Source organism: Onychostruthus taczanowskii, unplaced genomic scaffold (genome assembly GCF_017590055.1).
Source record: "Onychostruthus taczanowskii isolate IOZ18803 unplaced genomic scaffold, ASM1759005v1 scaffold12, whole genome shotgun sequence".
Lineage (NCBI taxonomy): Eukaryota > Metazoa > Chordata > Aves > Passeriformes > Passeridae > Onychostruthus > Onychostruthus taczanowskii.
In genome coordinates this window covers 3,907,267-3,927,644 of record NW_024498351.1, presented here as the reverse complement: position 1 = coordinate 3,927,644, position 20,378 = coordinate 3,907,267, and the positions used below count along the sequence as shown (strand labels likewise).

Here is a 20,378-nt window from a genome sequence, read left to right as displayed (position 1 = left end):
CTTTTCACATGTGGAGAGCTCTTCTTCTCTCTGGAACAGCATATAATTCACTGATTGCTCTGTGCCTGACATAGCAGAACTCAATTTAAACCTGGTGCTTTGAAAAGTAGTTCAGAGAGTGCCTTACCTTGCCAGCAGGAGACAGCTCTCATTTTGATATCTTCATTACCTTCAGGTCCAACAGTAGTGAGACCACTGCATTTCTTAATTGTCTTGTCTGTCTGTCTGTCTAACTACTTTATCTTACTCTAAAGGTTCATTTCTGTCTCTGCTGAGAGAAAATATCCAACTAAAGCAATGCTGCTATTCATTTATATGTATTGTTGCTTCTTGTGGCGTGAATGGTGGCATTTGTATGACATTATAGACAATTCAGAAAAACTGCTGCTTGAGTAACTCCAGATTTGTCTGCTATGGGGATATTGCCCAGCTGCTTGATTTTAATTGCTTCCTCAGGATGGAAAATAAAACAAGAAAAAAGAAAAAAAAAAAAGGAAGTACTTCTAACTGGTAGATTAGTCCAGACAGATCATCAAAATAATGCAGCTTTTCTCAAGGTTCAGCAGTGTTTCTGATGACTCTTATTGTGGTTATTTTCAAGACACCTGTCTCCTTTTTTACTTACTGACAAATTATCACCCCAGAAAAGAATGAGCTGTCTCATCCATTTTAATCTGCTCTTTGGCATAAACCCTGTAAAAACAGTTTTATCTGAGAACGTGCTGCTGTTGGAGACTGGGGGCTGTACTGTGTCCTGTTGGTTGTGCTGCAAGGTTGACAGTGTCCAGGAAAAGTGATAACAAGCAGCCATTAACTCTTCAGTCACTACAGATGCTTGCTTAGTGGATATAAATTGGAGCCTTCGAGGACCTTGAAAGTTGGCACAGGAGAGGGCCTTATATCTAGGCTCAGGAAACAAATAAGGTTTTTAAATCATAGCTACAGAATAGATGAGCCCTTTAGGTTGTCAAATGCAAATTAATTTTGTTTGAGTTCCAGATCTATAGATGCTGTGAAGTAACACACAAGTAATAATGTTCTTAATAAGATCTGTCTTCTCTGATAATTAAATCTGTTTATTTTACAATATTTAAAATGCAGATATCCTTTGTTCGCAAAGTTTGTCAAAGAACAACAAAATGCTTATTTAAAAGAAAATGTTTATTAAAAACTCCTTTTTTTTTTTTCTGAAAGCATGTGAGATTCTTGCAAGAACGTAGATAAGTATTTTAAACAACGTCATAAATTACCTTGTCCTTCACATTTTCAATTTAAAAAAAAAAAAAAGATTTTGTATGTCTGACTGCTTTCCATTACCTGTTTTGGAAATTTCCAGCTTGCCTGTTTTGGGGCACTTCAATCTCCTGGCAATAGGAAATAATTCATTCACCTGGCAGGAACAGACAAGGCTGTCTTTCTTAATCTTCAGGGCAATTTGGGGGTATATTTTCTTGGTCACCCATTGTATGTCCAAATACCCTCCGGCATCTAATTTTTGAAATCAGACCAGGTTACACAACCAATTTCTAGCAACATGCCCTCACAGCTGACCTGTTCTGGGCAGGAGGTTTGATCTGAGACCTCCTGAAGGCTCTTGTTCTCTGAACTATCCTGGTCTTACTTCAACTAGCAAACTAGATCCGTGGGAGAGGAGTAGCCTCCAAACTCTGCCATAATAGCTCATGCTGGTATGCGCAGTATTTTTGTGCCAAAGGCAGTGTAATTTCCATCACCTTTACTAGGACAGATGAAAAATGAACCAAATGGTTATGCTTTTAGATACACACAGGTGCAAAGTGTGGGCATTCCCCCACTTCCAGAGAGGAAAAAGCTCAGAAAAGGTCCATCTATATCTCTGTATGTACAAGTAGTATGTGTGTCGTTTTCTACCCCATGAATGCTTTTATTGCCATTAAGTGTTACAAAAGTCCAAGAAGTTTTGCTATTCTAATAGTAGAATTATTTTATCTGCTCTCTGGCTTTCTGACTACATGGATGAGATGTCATTGCTCAGTTAAGGACAGCTTGCATTTTCAGCAAGTACATTTAAGTAAAATCTTCTGTGGCATGTCTTGACAAATTTTTTCTATACTTTACAGAGAATACAAAACTCTATGTAGTTCTTGGTCTTTGTGCGCCTTTGTCACACTGATGGCTAGGCTCTTTCTGCGAAGCAGATTTGCTTGCCTCTCCTCCAGTTTTAAGTCTGAAGCAGTACTAAGTCTCCTACCAAATGATGCTGTATTCCTTTTATTTGAATGAGCTGGTCTAGTCTCCTAGCATTAAGAGAATACCAAGAAGCCTGAGTGTCACCTGAACTTACTTTCAGGCTGGGCACAGATCAGATGCTGAAAGAACATGCATTCCATTGTTTCTCTCTCTCTTTTTTTTTTTTTTTTTTTTTTTTTAATTTTCCAGTCTCTTAAAAGTCACAGTCATGGGCAGATCATGACAGTGTTCTGTGCAGAGGGAGCTGCAAATTGCATATTTTGTGAAAGGTGGTGTAGTCCATATTATTCTCTCTGTGTCAGAAATCCATTTCTGAAAACAGCGAACTGTTAATTTTCTTGATGAAAAATACGGTGGAAGGCAGATTGGTAAAATCACTGATGCTGGAATTTAGATACCATACCTGTCTAATACATCTCTTTATTGTTGTAAAGAGGTTGAGATTTGAAATGTCTGAATGAACATCAAACTTTTGACATTTCACAGTGTTTCCTGAGCATGAGCTCCTTTCTTTGAGGTGTTAGCTGTCAGGTTTCCATTGACTCTCTGGCTGTATTACTAGGAGGGGCCTGTTGCTGAGAATCTTCCCCCAAATATGGGTTGATTATGCTTCTATGAACACTAGAGTGCTTATGGAACAGGGCTAGGTTTTAATAAATGGGGCTAGGTTTTAATAAAACCATTTGTTGATGAGGTCTGTTCCTGTTCTCTGTTCCTCGAAGGCTCTGGTGATAATACTGTTCTGTGTGAAGGGAATGTGGGAGTTCTGATTTAGTTTTTTTTAATTAAACCTTGAAAGTAGACACAGTTGCATACTTCTGTAGTGACAAATATAATATCAGCATCCACACCTTTGTACTCCATTGTTCTCATGTGTGCTGAGTACTTCTTGCAGGACTGAGCATCTTCACAACAGGTACGACTACCTGGGCTTTTAGCCTTCCATTTACTATTTGTTTGGAGATTTCCCCTTATTGCTGCTGAGGTATCTGTTACCATCTTACCACCTCTCACTTAAAGACTATCAGTAAATATTTCAGGAAGATGCTCATCTATCCTTCTTGCATGGGCAAAACCTACTGCTTCTTCTGTAACCTCATTTTTAATTTTAAACAAGGATGGTGTATGTCAGTGGGAGGTAGAAGGTTGTTTCTCCAAAACTGTTAAAAGAAAGGAGATACGAATGGTTTATTTGAATACACAGCTTGCATTTGTCTTTTCTGCCAACAAGCACAGTAATATATGTTATCACATAACCTTTTGAAACAGAAGCTCTAGAAAAAGGAGACTAGGGAAGTCACAGATTTTAAGCATTGTTGTAAAACTTTAATAAAAAAATCAATAGAAGTCTGTTGATTTGCCTTTATGAAAAATTACTTGCAGATTAATTTCCTTGAGCTGAGAAGCTTTAAATGAGTACATTAACAATTCTGTTTTCACACCTCCATGAATTATGCTCAAATGATGCCCAATTGTTGTTAAACAACATAAAAATTTGATATGTTGTCAGTCCCATTGCACAAAGCAGCACAGTCATTTTCTCAGCCAATTTCTGCTGCAAGCCCAGCACTGGGGAGTGGAATAACACAAACAAGGTAATGAGTTTTAAACTAATTATGAGGTGACAACAGTATAATTGAACATAAGATAATGAGTGGAAAGCTAACGTTCATCAAATGGTTTTCTCAGCCTTAGAAATTGCTTTTCTCAGACAAAAATTGTCAGATGTATTGATGTAGAGACCTCTGCCAACTGCTGAATGGTCAAGAAAACTGTTTCTATGTATAGCAGTGATTAACAGCTGACAAACAGCAATTTTTTATCATTTAAAATCTTCTTTAAATTTACAGGACTACAGAACTGTGACTGTTTGGGATATTTAGAGCATTACCGCTTGCTCTCTCAGTGTCTGTATTTTCATAAGATGGAGGCTTTGGAAAATTGTTTCCTTGTTTTTCATGCAGAACTTCCTTCACCTTTGCAGAACCTTACCCTGAGAGGTGCTCTGTGTGCCAGAGTGTTCCTTATGGTCATGCTGTGTCAAGGAGCCCGTGACTTAGCCCTGCTCACCTTTCCTCTGCTCATCCTAGAGCAGAGCTGTGTCTAGCTGTGTCTCCACTTCCCTATAGGCAAATGCAGCTTTGAGGCCTTGATGCCTCCCCAGGGTCACTCCTCAAGTCTGATGTAGAGTTGCTAGATAACTAAAAGAGAGAGCAAAGCCCAGTTTCAGGGTTTGGGGGTTTTTTTCAGCTGCGCTTAAGGTCACTTTAAACACCAGCACAAAAGTTAAGATTTGATAAATCTCTTCAGGGTTTTTTTAATGCAATTCAAGTGTTAGCATTGTAGCTAGCAGATGATGGAGGTATAAAATAGTAAAAGAATATTGCAGGCTTGCTCCAATGGTGGGATTTTGATTCCTTGTAATGACTGTACTTCCAGAATGCTTCTACCCCATTTGTGGTCTGTGTTTTAAAGTCCTCTACAAAAACTCTTGATGTGATGCAGCTTTCACTGAAGAGACCTGAACCCTCTACCCTCATGTGCTAGTCCATAACTTGAACAAAATGTTGTTTCACCCTTGCATTCTAAAGCATTGTGGGTTGCCTGTACCTAATTTCCAGATGCAGTGAAAAGCTTTGGGCACAAAGATGGAGTCATCTTTTGTCTAGATGGCAACAGAGTTTATTTTTAACTGTAGCCTATATACCTTTATCTGTAGACAAATTGCTGACCTGCCATGATCCTTTGTACCTGAATGTACACTCCCAGCTGTTGTACAAGCAGCCTGACAGAAGGAATTGATTTGCTTGATTCCTGATTAAAATGAGATCTGAAGGTAGCCAGGTGGTTTCTGGGGAACCTGTATGTTGGCTTTAAGAGAGGCCGTGGCACAAATCCACACAGCACAGCCATACGGGATGGGTCTGCCTGTGAAGAAAGCCTTAAGCAGGGGGCTGGTGGGAGGTGGACATCTGAGCAGGGTGAGCATGCATGGGCCCTGTGGCATGTTGTCCCTGCTGTTGTGACAGCTGCACGCTGGCAGCAGGAGCTGGGGACACTGCCAGAGGGGGCTGATGGCAGATGCACTGGCAAGGGGGAGCTGTGGCCACCGAGTCGTGTGCATGTGGGTGGGCATGAGGTTGTTCATAAATAAATACTGCATTTCTGGACTTTCTTAAATCTTCTGTGAATTGCCAGGCACAGATATATAGTGCCTTGCTTGGATTGGATTGGATTGGATTGTTCAGAATTGTCCATATGAAATCATGACTTCATATGACATTTTTTTCTAAGTGTTGAAGATAAAATTTTATCAAACACAGATTTTTCCAATTTTGTCAGGAAGTGTGGCTGTAGTTTTGGGAAAGGGCATGCTTTTATTAAAGTCATGAGGAATTCAAAGAGATGCCCTGCATATTTCTTCTCTTGGGCTATGACACTCCATAAATAACACTTCATTGAGCTACACATCTGAAAAGGCCAGCAGAAGAGATCAGACTCGGTTGTTGTGGCTATGAATATGTGTCAGATTTATCACCCAGAGTCCTTCTCCAGCTTCTACTCTACACTTTTATTATACTGTTAAGCATTGCCATTTTACTGCAGAATTTGATAATGTCTGACAAAAAAGTAGCAGTTGTTAAGAAGAAAGAAGTATTGCTCTTTGACATGAAGGTATACTTGAGAAAGAACACATTAATTTGGTCTTTATTTATGTACTAGTATATTTACAGCTGCCTTCTACATGTGACTATGTTCCCATGCCTGTTAATAAGAGACCAGTGTTTAAGGTAATGAAGCATGGGAAACATTGCTCCTGTCTTACCAGTGGAATTCTTGGGCAGGCTTGTAGAGGAATGAGTGATATAGGCAGGGGCAGAGCTCAGGCACAACTCTGCTTGGTCTGAACCAGTTCCTCCATGTCACCAGGTTTATAACCAACAAAATTATGCAGAATTTTCAAAAGAATTAGTTGTTCTACAGCAAGGACCTTTTGTAATCAGTAATACTTAAGTGTTTTGTATGTTTCAGTAGGTATTTTATCTGCTGCAGTGCTGATTGTTTAGCTTTGACAAGATTGTATTCATTAAAAGTTTTCAGTGAATGTTTTCACAGCTATGTCAGTGCATTAGATCAAGTGCTTTGTCAACACTTCCCTAAAGCCATTCTGATTTCAGGTCCCTATTACCAAGCAATGCAGTTCCACTTGTTCAGTGGCTCATATAATCCCAGAAGGTATCTGGAGCATGTTTATGTTAAATCAGCTATAAAAGCAGATGTACAAAGAAGAGCTGTTACTTACAAAGAGCTGGGTATGCTAGTTGCATCAGCCTAATCTCTCTATTTTTATTACTGTATTGAGTGTGAAATATAAATACCCTTAATAATGAAAGCAATACTTGGTAAGATTTGTGTTTAGCAAATAAGTATTAAAGGTGTTGGGTTTTTTCCTCCTTCTAGATCCGTTTCAGTTCCTTACCAAAAGTGAACCTGCCAAGGAACAGACGGCTCAACCAGCTGTGGCTCGGAAACCCACTGTAATCCGAATCCCCGCTAAACCCGGGAAACGTGAGTTCTTCTCCCACATGTCTGAGAAATGTGTTAGAAAACCATTTCATTTGGGGCTTAACTGATTTGCTGTTTAGTGGCTAATATCAGCTGCCAGGGGAATCCCATGGTATGGTTTGACAAGTCAGAGGAGCCAGCCTGAGGGCTGTGGTGGGAGGCAGAGGTAGATGAGCTCCGTGTGCTGCTCTCCCTGCTGCCCGCTGCCTCACTGGGCTCCCTCCCCTGAGTCTGATGTCTCTCAAACCTGATGGAGCCGATGCATATCAGAGGTGAAACGGTGTGTAAGGGGCAGGTCTGAAGGCTGGAAAGGAAGACTTGGAGGAGACCCCTGCAGCAGAAGCAAGCTTGTTTTGTCTGCTAAATGATATTCTGGAGCTGAACCTTTGGCCAAACTGACTTTGGTGCTGACCTGAGCTGAGGTTTAGTGCTGCTCCCAAGCTTCCTTGTCAAAAGAAAAACATTGGTGCATTCAACTTTGCTTCACATACATCTTGGTTGGGATGTTTAGCATAGTTTTCATAGTTTAAATCAAAAAGTTCCCTTGATCCTTGCTAGTTTTGAAATCTGTGGCCATTTAAGCAAGAATGTTTAGGTAGCAGTTTGAGGGAATACAAAAAGGCATGTGGGAACTAGGATGCAAAAACCGTATGTGTTCTATTTTATGTCAGGGTCTTGACTATAGTTTTCTGAGTTGCTGTATTCCTAAAGCCTGCCACCTCTAATCCTTTACAGCCTTACAAATGACACTGACAGTGTCTCCGAGTGGAAATCTATCAATGAGCCACAAGGTCTTTGTGTTGGGCTTTGTATGCTGGAGTGTGTACTTGCAGAATTCTGTTTGGCCTTATCTTTGATCCTCAGAGCTTAGGGAAAAATGTCAAAAGATAGCTCTTAAAACTCATGTTTCAAAATCATGTTTTGACACATTTAGTAGGTGTACAGTCAGCTTGTGGTAACTGTGTGGCCAGGTGGTATTTCTCCTAGGAGTTTCACTCATTATTTCCCATCTCCCCCCATCACCAACCCACTGTTAAAATACTCAATTTTCTTTTCCCCCGCATATGTAAGAAATGCGGTGGAAATGATTAAAAATGCAGAGAAGACTGAAGATAAAGCTGTGAGGAAAAGTCTTTCTGTTAATACCTGATTAAAAAGAAAAGTTTTTTTCAATTTGAAGAACATGTTTATGAAGTAGTGTAAAGAAACTGTGACATAATTCTGCTCTATAAAGGAAATTTTAATTACAATTAAAAATAAAATTAAACAAAAAGCCAACCAACTACCTGACTTTTTTTTCTTTTCTTTTTTTTTTTTTTTTTTTTGGAGATGGATACCCTTTTGAACTTGCAGATAACTAGGCTCTTGCTGCTCTCTAGTGGCAATTGAAATTTCCACAAAGGACTACCAGTCCTGTACTGAGCTACAAGCAGCAGGAGGTTCTGAAGGACTGCCTTGCCTGCCTTATGGGAATCAGTGGTTGGAAGATGATTAATGGGATAGGGAGGAACAGAAGCATATTCCAAGAAAGCAGAGAACCCTTTTGTCAAATAGGAGCTGCTGTAGAAATGTAACCTGTTAAAAGTTAAAAGAGGAGAACAGTAAAACTGGGTCAAAGTAAAAATGGATACAGTAGGGTTTCCATTGTAAAGGGGCTCAGTACAGGGGAGTCTTTTGCCATCTTGTTTTTTGAGGAGATAAATTCTGTCAGGAACAAGGAAAAACTGAAAGCCCCAGTAAACAAACAAAACAAAATAACACAAATTTTTTAAAACCCCTAAAAACAGCCCACCCAGCACTACCAAAAAGGGGACAGAACTCTTAAGAATTTGAACTCCAGTGAAGTTTTCAGTTAGGACTAACATTTTTGTTGAGATGTGGTTAGAAAGGAAGCATCAAAATTCCACTTCAGTTATTACACTTAGAAATCACTGAAAAGAACACCTGACTTAGAGTTCTCGGGGATTATTTTTTTTTGCTTGTTTCTCTAGTTCCTTTAATTCTGACCTTAAATAGAGTAAGGGAGAGGAAATTAGGCCATCTGTGTATATAGCAAGATTGGAATTGGTAAATAAATATTTTATGCTTTTTTATCAGTAAGACATGATTAAAAAAGATTTCTTGTGGAATTACTGCCTTATTGTATTGTTTTTACTTTTCATCCATTGCAGTACCTTAGAAAAGTGATGAACTTCTCAACTTTTTTCTCCCATGCCTGGTCACTGCCAACACAGTAACTGTGAGCTTCTCCTGAGAATTGAACTGATCCATTGAACTGATCCATTTTAAACATCACAGCAGTGTTTTACATAATAGTAATGCAATAAAGGTGTTGAAAATAAACAACACTGCTCCTTCCTATGTTTCTCTGCTGAGAGTAATTTTTGTAAAATGAGCAGCTGAAAGGTTTGTTTTGAATAGCATCTCTCCTCTTTTTTTTTTGTCATCCATCTATAAATGTCCAGGCTATCTACACATATTTTTATGTAACTCCAAGTTCAGCTGGAAGTCAGAAGAGCTTAAGTGTCTGTAGTTCTTTCTATGAAGTTAATTTTCTTGTTATACAAACAGGTGTAAAATAGATGACATGGTTCCAGTATATAAAGACAAAATGTTTGGTAAATATGCTGGTAAAACCTGTCCAAGTACTTCCCAGGTTTCAACGGCAGAGACATTGAAAGCAAATTGAAATTGAAAGAGAAATTGAAAGGAAAAAATATTTAGAAGGGTTTTCTATTCTTTATTGAGCATGAGGACATCATCACTCTTCCCTAGTAAGATCTGTAATGTTTCCTCTTCCATGTCCTAAACTTGCTTTTCTCCTTAAAGACTGCCTGGCAACTTCCATCTCTGTTTTCTGTCATCCTGAATTTTGTAGCAGGCAATAATTTATTTTCTTGCCTTTACCTTTCTGGAGATTCTTCCGTCCAAGTCTCCTGATCTTTCAAGGTTGCTTGAAATAACCCTCAGCTGTTTTCCAGCCTGAAGGATATTCCAGGAGCTGACAGCTGAAGAAAAAAGTGAGCCAGTTTAGAAATGTGGTGATGGCGTTTCAGGGTATCCAGTAATGAATCTGACATTCCAAAGGGTAGAAACTCTTCTACTTGTCTAATATTATATCACCAAATATTGCAGCTAAAACCCTGGAATTCTGAAATGACTTGCTGGTGTCATTAGAGTAAAGTGAAGATCCATTATGCAGGATGGGAAGTACTCCTGAATTCAACCTCAGAGTTACAATGTTCCCCTCATGTCCCTTGTCCCTTGACTGCTCTTTAAGTGGTTCTTCCCTTTGGCTGCTCCAGCTTTGAGGAAGGAAGTTGCATTCACACAAAAAATGCCCCAAACAAAAGTGAATTCCTTTACCTATTGTTGATCCACATGAGGAGGGTATTAATTAGACTTTAATTTGGGATTTTTTTTGTTTTTTACAGCTTTAAATGACAACCCACATAGCCCTCCACCACTTCCTGCTGAAAAGCCTATTGGGAACACATCCAATATCACAGTGGGAAAACCCAGCAGTGGTGACCTAGTGAAAAAAGGGGTAAGTTAGAACTGTTTTCCTGTATTACAGCTTTGTCTGCTTTGGTTAAAAGATCTCTTGTGATCCTCATGCATTTGTAAAGTTGTTTGAAGGACCAGAAGATGAAAACAACTACTCAGAAATATAAGGCTTTTTTCTTTTAATCCTGTTCTCTAATTAATTTGGTAATTTAGACTGCTGTCAGTTTTTGAAAAATACTCTGGTGATTTTACTAAGCTTTGATCACATCTGTCTTCAATTTTCTGTATTCATCATGTGAAATCACAGTATTCTACAACTGAGTGTCAAAAGCATTGCAAAGTGGCTCAAAGTCCAGTGGGATTTACATGGTGAAACATTGTCAGTGTTGTGCTTTAGAAATGTATTATTTTACCTTCATGCACACAATTTCTCTTGGTGTCTGTGCTAATTTGCAGGCAGAGGAAACTTTTCTGTGAAGAATGAAGCTTGCTTTTTTTTCCAGTTCTTTCCTTCTAATTCTTTCTGCTGGGTAGAACCACCTATTTCGGGAAGTAAGGTTCTGCTCCTTGCTCCAGGGCACGTACATAGTAATGGTAGGCATTGTAGCTAAATGACATTTGACACAGATTTTCAAAAGGGAATTAAACTAGAAAATGACAGTAAAATTTACAAATACTGAGTTTTCTGATGACAAGAATGGCAGAGAATCTTGTAAAAGCCACAGGCAGAAAAGATCAAATCAAATTAAGGGCCCTTACTAGGTGGATGCTGCCAACAAATGCCTTTGTAGCTACCTCTACTATTAAGATAAAGGGTATTAAAATGTTGTCATTGAAAAGGCTGTTCAGAGAGGTTCCACCTTTTCTGGATAACGCTGAAAAAAATAATTTACGAAACAAGACATTAAATGACATTATATGCAGTGGAACTCCAAAACTTTTACAGTGTCATCCAGGTTATTGTGACAAGCATGTATAAGCTTCATAGGATGCTTTTAAAAAAACCCATTGTATTGAATCCAGTGGAACATTGAAATCCTATATTTGGAAAGGTAAGATCGGTGCTTCTAAAACTAGTATTGTTTGTCAGGGGAAGTGATTAAACAGGAGCAGCAAAAATTGTTTACCATAAGCAGCAGTTGGCACAGATTTCTTCCTTTTCACACAGAAGAGGAAAATTTTTGATATGAGGATAGCATCCTCATCTGAAAGTGGCAGGTTGTTTTCTTTCTAATAGGGTCATTTAATCAGAACATTAAATTTGGGGACTCAATCAAGGGTCAGATTTTGTCACAAAATATATCTGGGTGTTTTCTAGATGAGAAAAATCACAGAAATTGTTTATGAGTTTCAGGCACATTCAAGCACCTAATTAAGTAAACAAGACTGTTCAGACCAGTCCAGAAGTACTGGTTCAGAAAGGGTTCTTTTGAACCCAGATTCAGCACTCTGATGTATGATGCTGTTCCAGAAGCAGCTGTGCTTGTTCCGCAGAGCTGGCAGAACTTTCTGGCACTGGGATGAAAACGAGCAGCAGGAGGCAGTAAGGATGGTCACTTGTTAATCCATCTCTCTGGTCCATGCCCTTCAGACATGGCACATGTCCTCCTCTCTGACTGCTGTACGGGGGTAATCTCTGCCAGGGCCAGCATGGGCAGCTGGGAGCAGTGATGCCTTAATCTGCCAAAGCAAGATTCACTGGGATTTGTCTGTTAGATCTCTAGCAAACATATTTTGATGCTTTCCTTAATGGGAGCTAATGTTGTTTGCAGGAGACACTGTCCTGTGTGAGTTGAATTAATGTCATGTTTTCTGCTTTAAGCCTGTTCAAAGTGTTCCATGTGTCGAGGTTAAATCCAAGTTGATAATGCAAATCCCTGTGGACAGTGTAATTGTACATTTGTGTGACTCTCCTGGAATTGGCTCTTAAGTCCTTACTGCCATGTAGTAGGAAGGGAGGGGCTGGGTCATATTTAATGCACAATTTAAGCTGTGTTTCAGGTGGTAAATCAAGTCATTTGCCCTCCATATTTTCCTACGTGTTCAACAACACTTCAAAATAGCAGAATCACACCATAATTCTTACTGCTTTACTCCCAGACCTCCAGAAACTCTTGTTTTTCATGTCCATAGGATATAATATAAGAATTATATCATTTAAACAAGATTTGTTATTTTCCTTAGGCTTAAAGAAATATCTTTTTTCTTTTGAATGGTTGTAGGAGTTGGATCCCTCAGAACAAGCTGGAGTGCCTCAGCTAGAGCCTCTACTACCCCCAAGGTGAGTGTGGTTCTCCAAAAGCCCTTAAAAGTGCTGTTTCTAAATTAATTTGCATAGTCTCAGTGTAGACACTACTGACTCCAGCCATAGCTCAGTAGTCTTGGCTGGGCACTATGCTCACTAATAAATAGGCAGGACCAAGTTGGTAGCTGTTTAATACTTGTTTGTACAGTATGGTATGAGCAAGGAGATTACAGGAGAGCAGCTGTTTGACTTTTCAGCTAATGTACAGTGGCTGCTGACAGTCATTCCTTTCTGAATCTTTAACCTTTTCACCCACAGCACTTGCACTTGTGGTGGGATTTGGGTGGTGAAGGAATGGAGGTGGCAGATGATGCCAGCCTGAAAAGGGCAGATGCTGGGCCAGCAGCTTCCCAGAAGCCAGACTGGCTAGTCTGTACACTTTGGACCAAACATGCAGGTGCAGGATCAGTGATAACCTTGGGGTTTTTTATTCTTGTGAACCAAAAAGAAGGAATGTCTGCAAGGGCAGAAGTTACTGGACCAGCCTTTAATTCATGTCCATCAATGCCAGAGACAGAGTGATGGAGATCTGGCAATGACTAGCCAGCCCACTGTGGGTATCTCAGTGCTTGCATCTAAACCTGTGGGTTTAAACTTGAGTTTGCTCTGTTGTGTTAGGACAAGAGAATTTTTCTGTTCTTGAAATGTGTCTGTCCAATAATAATAAGTATTAATGAACAAGAAAGAATGTGCCACAAGAAAGCACCTCATTATTGCTCCTTACTGGCTTGTTACTTCCCCACATTAGTTTAGCATTCCCGATTCTTATGAGGGTGTCTGGTACTGCAGTAAATATTTTGTCCTTTCACTCTTCTGCTCAAATGGATGTTTAATTTCTTTTTTTTAAGTAAGCAGTAATTATTCACTTAATTTCTTGTTAGGATCTTTTTTAGTTAAGTTGCTTTAAAAATGTGTGAGGTGGGTTGGTCTGTTTACAGATTTAAGACACTTTAACTTGAAATATCTCTTTTTGTCAATATTAAAAATGCTTGGTTTAAGATGAGGCCCAGAAAAGGGAGAGATGGATGATGAAGAGAACTGGAAAATTTTTTTGACATTTAGAAATTGTTCCATACTCAAACAGTAACAGAGAACTCTTATCAGGAGCATTAGTAGAGCACTAGTATCTTCTCAAGTAACGGGTGACACTCATAAAATGTGTTAGAAAGATACTTCAAAGATCCACCAGTGCACACTTGTTGGGGTTAATAAATTTTTGCAGACCCATAAGGATTGTACATGAGCAAATAATTATGCTGAATGACATTGTATGAAACAAAAAAGCAGTTGTAGAAGAAACTTGCAATAACTGGTTGAAGGTATCCCAATAACAATCAAATGATACTGTAATTTTGGAATATTACTAGTAATATTAATTGCTAGCAAATATTACTACTGTCACTTGCTATTCTCTGATTTTTAGAGCAGCTTAGAAACTGCTCATCTGCTAACAGGAGTGTGGGACCTCTAGCATTGCCAGAGAACTGGAGTGTTTTCACCACTGTTTTCTTTCTGTGGTAGACATCTGTTGCATAAAAAATGGTAAATTCTGCTGTTGATGGCAATGTGCAAAGAGGTGCAATACGAGTTTCATCAGAGTCACTTCAGGTAAGTGACATTCCAAGGAATGAGCTAGGTTGATTCCTGAAGACCAGCTTTCACAAAGGCTCTCCAATAGCAGAGCTGCATCCTGCAGCAGTTAAAAGAAAGCTCTTTCTAGAGGTGGATTGCTGAAACAAATCCTGCTTATTTAGTGGGCTCCCCAGAAAGCTGGCAGGCTGTTGGTGAGCAGACTTGGAAGTATGTAGTCAAAGGATCTGTCTAAGGACTTGATCATCTGGTCCCAGTCAATATCTGAAGAGTTCATGTGTTCCTGGAAAGCTTCAGACACTACACACTGCACAGCCCAGGTCATGACAAGTCTTGTTTCCTTACTGCACACTCTGTATCTAGGATGAGGTGGCAGGCTTATTAATATGCCTATTTCTCTAATGTTTTGCACAATTTTTAGGCCTGTGGATGGAAAAATTATACCTGCTCGACCTCCCCCACCTAAAAGTGTTCCTGGAAGGCCACCTCCACCAAAATTCTCTGCAGCCAAGACCTCCTCCCAGAAGGATGTTCTTTCGCGATCTAGTTCTGACATCGCCTCTGATAAAAAAAACAAGTTCAGGTTGGGACCCAAGAGAGCAAAAAGTGCAGTCTTTAAAAATCCAGATCCAGCATTACCTCCTAGACCTAAACCAGGTCATCCTCTCTACAATAAATATATGGTAAGAGTTGAGATATTCTGTCTGAGTACATTGTTTTTATAAAACAGTGTTAGTTAAAATAGTTGAAAAAAAAGGTAGTTAAAACTATTAAAGTAGGTTAGTAATATGTGGCTTTCAAAATGCATCTATCAGCATAATCTTCCCTAGAAAATGCTAGTAGATAAATAGTAAAAAGTCCTGTAAGGCAATACTGGAGCAAGCAATAAATACATATAAAAAGTATTATAGACCTGTGTGGTGTATCTTTGTGCATATATGTAATTATATTATCTTTAATGCATAGCTCTTGGGGCTTCTTTTTCCAGTCACTGATTCTGAATTGTCTTTCAGTAAAATGATGCTGAATAATTGCATTTGTATATTGGTTCACCCATACATATCAAAATGCTTAGGGAAATTGGGGAAGCATTGGAACTTATAAAGTAGTTGATCTTACTTAAGCTTGCAAGGAGTGAGGAATGTAACATTGCAAATCTTATATTTTCATCCTTTTGATGCCATCCTGTTTCATTATAAAAATGGGTTTGGTATTGTATGTGTTATTAGGGAATTTTAAATACAAATGGATCGACACTGCAAATAAAAACAAAGGTGGTCTTTCCTCAGAAACTTGAAACAGGTCAGGTGATAGAGCTGGTGGCTGCTTGAACTGGTGCTGTTGTCAGAAAAAGCAGACACGCAGCCATGGCATGAACAGCATCAAAATTCCATCAGCATGAAGTGGAAACTTTCTGTTGCCACCTTTTTGATATTTCACTTTTGCACTTAGAGTTTTGTGTATGAGATTTTTTTTCTGTAGGAGGTCAGTAGTAATTCTCTGCCCTGAAGTCTTACTGTCAATGGAAATCTCCTCCCACGGTGTTTTTCTAGTGCCCTCCATGACAAATTAATATGTTTCTGCATCAGAGTGTCTTTCTGAATATCTTGTAGTGCGTGGTGTGATACCTGTTAGGTGTCTTAAGTAGGTGTGACACCACTTGAGTTTCTCAGAGTGGCAGTTCATATCATGTCAGTCTGCTCTGAATGCCTTCCAGAGGAACCTGTCCTCTTCCACTGGATGCCTAGTTACCTGTAGTGGGAGGTTTAAATAGCTCAATCATCTGACTGTTGTCACTTGAAGTGAAAATCTGAGATGCTTAGAAGTGAAAAAAACTTTTCCATTTGCCTCTGTTTCTCTTCAAGCTGCCTGTGCCTCATGGACTTGCCAAGGAAGATTGTCTTCCCAGGAACGCTGGAGAACTGTCCTGTAAGGTATGGTGTTTCTTTTCTGCTGGCTTAAATATTCAATGAACAAGACTCCTGTTGCAGTAAAGTATCAAATGTTTTAATCTTCAGAGGTTACACTGAGACATGTAATAATGATTTATTAAATCCTTGTGTTTCTGTAATCAAAACAAAACAACTGCCAAAACAAAACCCAATAATGGCGATTTGCCTCATAGCACAGGGACATTCAGCTTATGGAACAGAGCAAGAGTAATTACTTGCAGTGCCAGAAGAGAAAGGAAACTGGTAAAGTTCCTCCATCTCATAGGAAAAAAACCACTCTCTTGGCTGAGTGTCTGAGAATTGAGCAAAAGATAAGTGAGTACTTTATGGAGTGCTATACATGATACATCAGCAAATTGGCTTTGACATAAGGACAGTATTTTCTCTCTGCTTCTACAGATCCTGACTTAGTTTTAGGGCATGACCCTATTAATATCAAATAGCTAGTGGAAATTAGAGCAATGAGCAGCCTTTTTGACTATTATCAAAAGCCTACATAGCTGAAACAGATTTCTGTGCAGTATGTTGTTGTCTGTTGTAATTCAGGTCTTATCTTTGTCTACGTTGGGGTTTTTTTGGTTGGTTTTTGTTTTTGTTTTTGTTTTTTTTTGTACACAGTGAATTACTTTGTATATAATTCACACATCACTGTCATCAGTACAGCCTAAAAATTCCTAGTGGGTGGGACAGAAAAGGTGGCTCAGCATTTTGAATGTAACTTCTCTTTATGAAGATGCCACAACAAAACTGTCAGCTCCCCTCAGTGTTACCTTAGTGTAAGCAAAGGCAAAGTGGCTTCCTTGCTCCTCTTGGAATGTTTGCTGGCACATGTGCTGTCCCTGCTGAGTGTGCTGGGGGAGAGTTGGGTTGGGTGTTCTCTCGAGCAAGGACGAGTGACTGGTGGCACTCGTAAGTACCAAGCACCAGAAAATTTGTCCACAGCCCTTGCCATGAGTGTTGCTATCAGTGCTACAGATTTCTGGCCCACAGAGATAGCTGAGGCTTTTTTCTATACTTGGAAAAGTTGCATGCCTTCCCTTCCTTTCACTGGCTCAGAAGTAGATTTTGGTGAAATGTATTCTTGTTTACACTGGCAAAAGGCATACAGAACTCAGACCCATAGTTGTGTGACCAATAACCATTTCCTTCTGCAATACCAGAACAACTCTGTGTCCAAAGTCAGAAAATGAATTCAGGAGTACATGACAGAGAATCTGTTAGTATCTTCCATGATTTATAAACTATTTGGATTTATTTGTTGTTGTCAGGATTCAAACCACCCTCCAAAGGTTTCTGACACAAGTGCACCTCATGCTGTAGTCCTGCATGATTTTCCTGCAGGTAAGTAAATGTGAATATTCTGGAAGCACATTTTACTCCAAGACTTTCAAATGGAAATTTTCTTAGAAATTAGAGCTTAAAAATGGTGTGGAAGCTCAGTCTGCAAGGTCTGCATATAGAGTTGTTCAAATCAGTGGGTTTAGCTGTAGATGGGTCAGTCTTTCAGTTAAAGCTAATTGATTTATCAGGTAAAATTAAGACTTTTTTAAAACTGATTCTGGTCTTGTCTGTATTAAGAGGGTTTTACTTAGAGAAAATCAGTGAGTGTGACAAGTACTGTTAACTGAAATGATCTTGTCTTACAGAGCATGCTGATGACTTGGACCTTCATTCTGGAGACACTGTTTATCTTTTGGAGAAAATTGATGCGGAGTGGTACAGAGGAAAATGTGGGAATCGCACAGGGATATTTCCTGCCAACTTTGTTAAAGTGCTTGTATGTAAGCTTTGTATACATTGCTACTTAAGATCCTGTTGCATTTGTTTTCTGGTTCTATTTTACTAAAGCTCCCGTGTGTTTGACTCCATTATGTGTTCAGATAATCTCTTAACCCACTGGCAGCACAGAAGACTCATCAACTTGTTTGTGTGGTATTAGAAAGATGCTTGATTTGGCACAGCCAGCTTGTGTTATGGGGAATAATTTGCTGTCAATTTAAAGCCAAGTGAGAAAATCATTGCACTTACCAGATTCTCTTTGGAAACGTGCATAGTTTCTCAGGGTTCTCAAAGCAGATTATTTTTTGACAGCTGCATGTCAGAATCAACACTCGGTAAAAGATGGTTGATTTTTGTGCCTCCCTGCAGTTCCCCATCTTCTGTCATTTTCTCATCCCTTGAACTTTGCTGGAATCACCACTTTTTTAGCCATGTAATGAACTAGGTCAGAGTAGCAATTTGAAACCATGCTGGGTTTTTTTTTCTTCCTAGAGTACTGTTTTTTTCCAACAGGATCAATTTGCCTAAGTGGTTTTCTGAGTGGCTGCACAAATGGTTGTGCTGGCACAGTGCAAGGAGATTGTGTTGTTGCAAATGAGCAGCTTAAAGCAATCCTCTTCCTCAGTGTGATGCTTGACAGTGAGTGGAAGGCAAGAGACAGGTGCTCTTTTGGAGTCCAATGGTAATTAATTTACAAGGGATACGGTATGGTTCCCTGCAGACAAATGCTGGGTCAAACCTATTGCAAGCCTGAGTCTGAGACTGAAGTCCATTTTGTGACAATGGAAAGGGCACTGGGCTGTCCACACCAGCCATATGGACATGGAGGAATGCCAGAGTGACACCACGATGCTGGGAAGGTGCATGGTTGGCACTGAAGACAGGAGGTGTCTGTGGCAACACTGCCTGGGCCAGCACAGCTGGCAGAGTGAGCCCTGCTGCTGCACGGGCCATACCAAGGATTTGGTGGACATCAGAGAGGGTGGGGCATCTGTTTAGTTTGTAATGGTGGCAGTGGAGAAAAATTTCAAGATCTGAGAAGTCCTGAAGAATAAAAACTAAAGTCATAGTTAGTAGTAATGGAACCATGCTTGATTCACTTTCACAAGATTTGTTAGCTAAATTGATTGGCTGCTTCTGCACAGACCAACAGTTCCATTTAAAAGCTCTTGCTTCTACTGATAGCTAGTGAAGAAAAGATTTCATGTTAAAGCCGTGGAGTGAGTATTTTGGGTCAAATTCAGCATTGATAGAGACAGATACAACTTCATAAAAGCTAGGGAAGATGCATTTCTATTTTAGTTGTAAAAGGTGATTATTCTTTGAGGGCAAAAATCTTTTGTTTGAGAATTTGGGGTTTTTTAAAAAGAAAAAAGAATACAGTACATGAGGCTAATTTACTTGAGTGAATTCTCCTGTTAATTCATGTCAGATTTCATCTTGATACAAGGTCTCCATACAAACACTACAATGTGTTTTACAGTATTGAGCTGGGTAGTAGTTTGGATCTGGACACCTAACAATAATACATAGTTATGGCTTCCCACAGAACCTTCAGAGCACCACAGATACCAGCTCCTTCAGCAAGAGCAATGCAGAGATGATTTGTCCTAAAAGGCATTGTGATTTCCTCCAGTGCTTCACACAAGCTATGGAACATTCCTGTTGATTTTATGGGAACTGGCTGGTATAACAGTGAGCTGTAACCCAAAGCTCCTCACCAGGGCCTCTCAGCTCATAGCCCTGTACATCTCACAGATCATCCTTCATGTCACCCCAAAAATACAGTTGAAATCCTCCTGTGATAAAGGACTTGAATGTTGGGTGTTTGATATACCAGTGTATTGATTTTTTAAGTTGTATTTCTCCAATTCAAGTGAGATTTGTGAGATGTGTTTTTGTTTGGAGAGCAGTTGGCTACCAAAGCACAGAAGGGATAAGTATAAACAGTAGTTTTGTCTATTGTGGTGTACTGTGCTAGTAAATAATTGAGAGCAATTAGCAGTTGAGAATTGGGATCTAAATTCAACAACATGTAGTAGCATCTAGTCACGTATTCTGTCAATCAGTCATGCTGCAAGTAGAAACAATAAACCAGCTTCATAAAACAAAACATTAAATATTGCTCCTTGTTTGCATAAGATTAAAAAATGAGAAAACAGGCATAAATTTACATTAATGTGGTCATATATCAGAGCATGCCAGGAATTACAGAGTGTCACACATCTGAAAAACAGATTATTTTAACCTGTTTCAAGTTTATTGTGGTTAGTTGCCATGAGCTTATAATGGAAGATATAATTTATTTTGTCTTATTAGATTGATGTTCCAGAAGAAGCCAACAAGAAAAAAATACCCTCTTCATCACGATGTATCAAGTGAGTCAGATGAATCTTACTTGCTTTCTCATGTTGATTTATGAGGAATGAAAAAGAAATATTAACTTTGAA

The 20,378-nt window shown here is 39.2% G+C and overlaps 1 protein-coding gene across 4 annotated transcripts in view; it reads left to right on the top strand.

Annotated features, from left to right (window-relative positions):
- SH3D19 (SH3 domain containing 19) overlaps positions 1-20,378 on the top strand; it is an 81,636-nt gene that overhangs the window by 54,174 nt on the left and 7,084 nt on the right. For all 4 annotated transcript variants that reach the window (XM_041427933.1, XM_041427936.1, XM_041427935.1 and 1 more), the window contains 8 exons: positions 6,691-6,798; positions 10,230-10,342; positions 12,525-12,583; positions 14,619-14,880; positions 16,063-16,131; positions 17,418-17,490; positions 17,796-17,926; positions 20,248-20,306. In XM_041427933.1, coding sequence (XP_041283867.1) covers positions 6,691-6,798; positions 10,230-10,342; positions 12,525-12,583; positions 14,619-14,880; positions 16,063-16,131; positions 17,418-17,490; positions 17,796-17,926; positions 20,248-20,306 — 874 coding nt within the window. The remainder of the gene's footprint in view (positions 1-6,690; positions 6,799-10,229; positions 10,343-12,524; positions 12,584-14,618; positions 14,881-16,062; positions 16,132-17,417; positions 17,491-17,795; positions 17,927-20,247; positions 20,307-20,378) is intronic.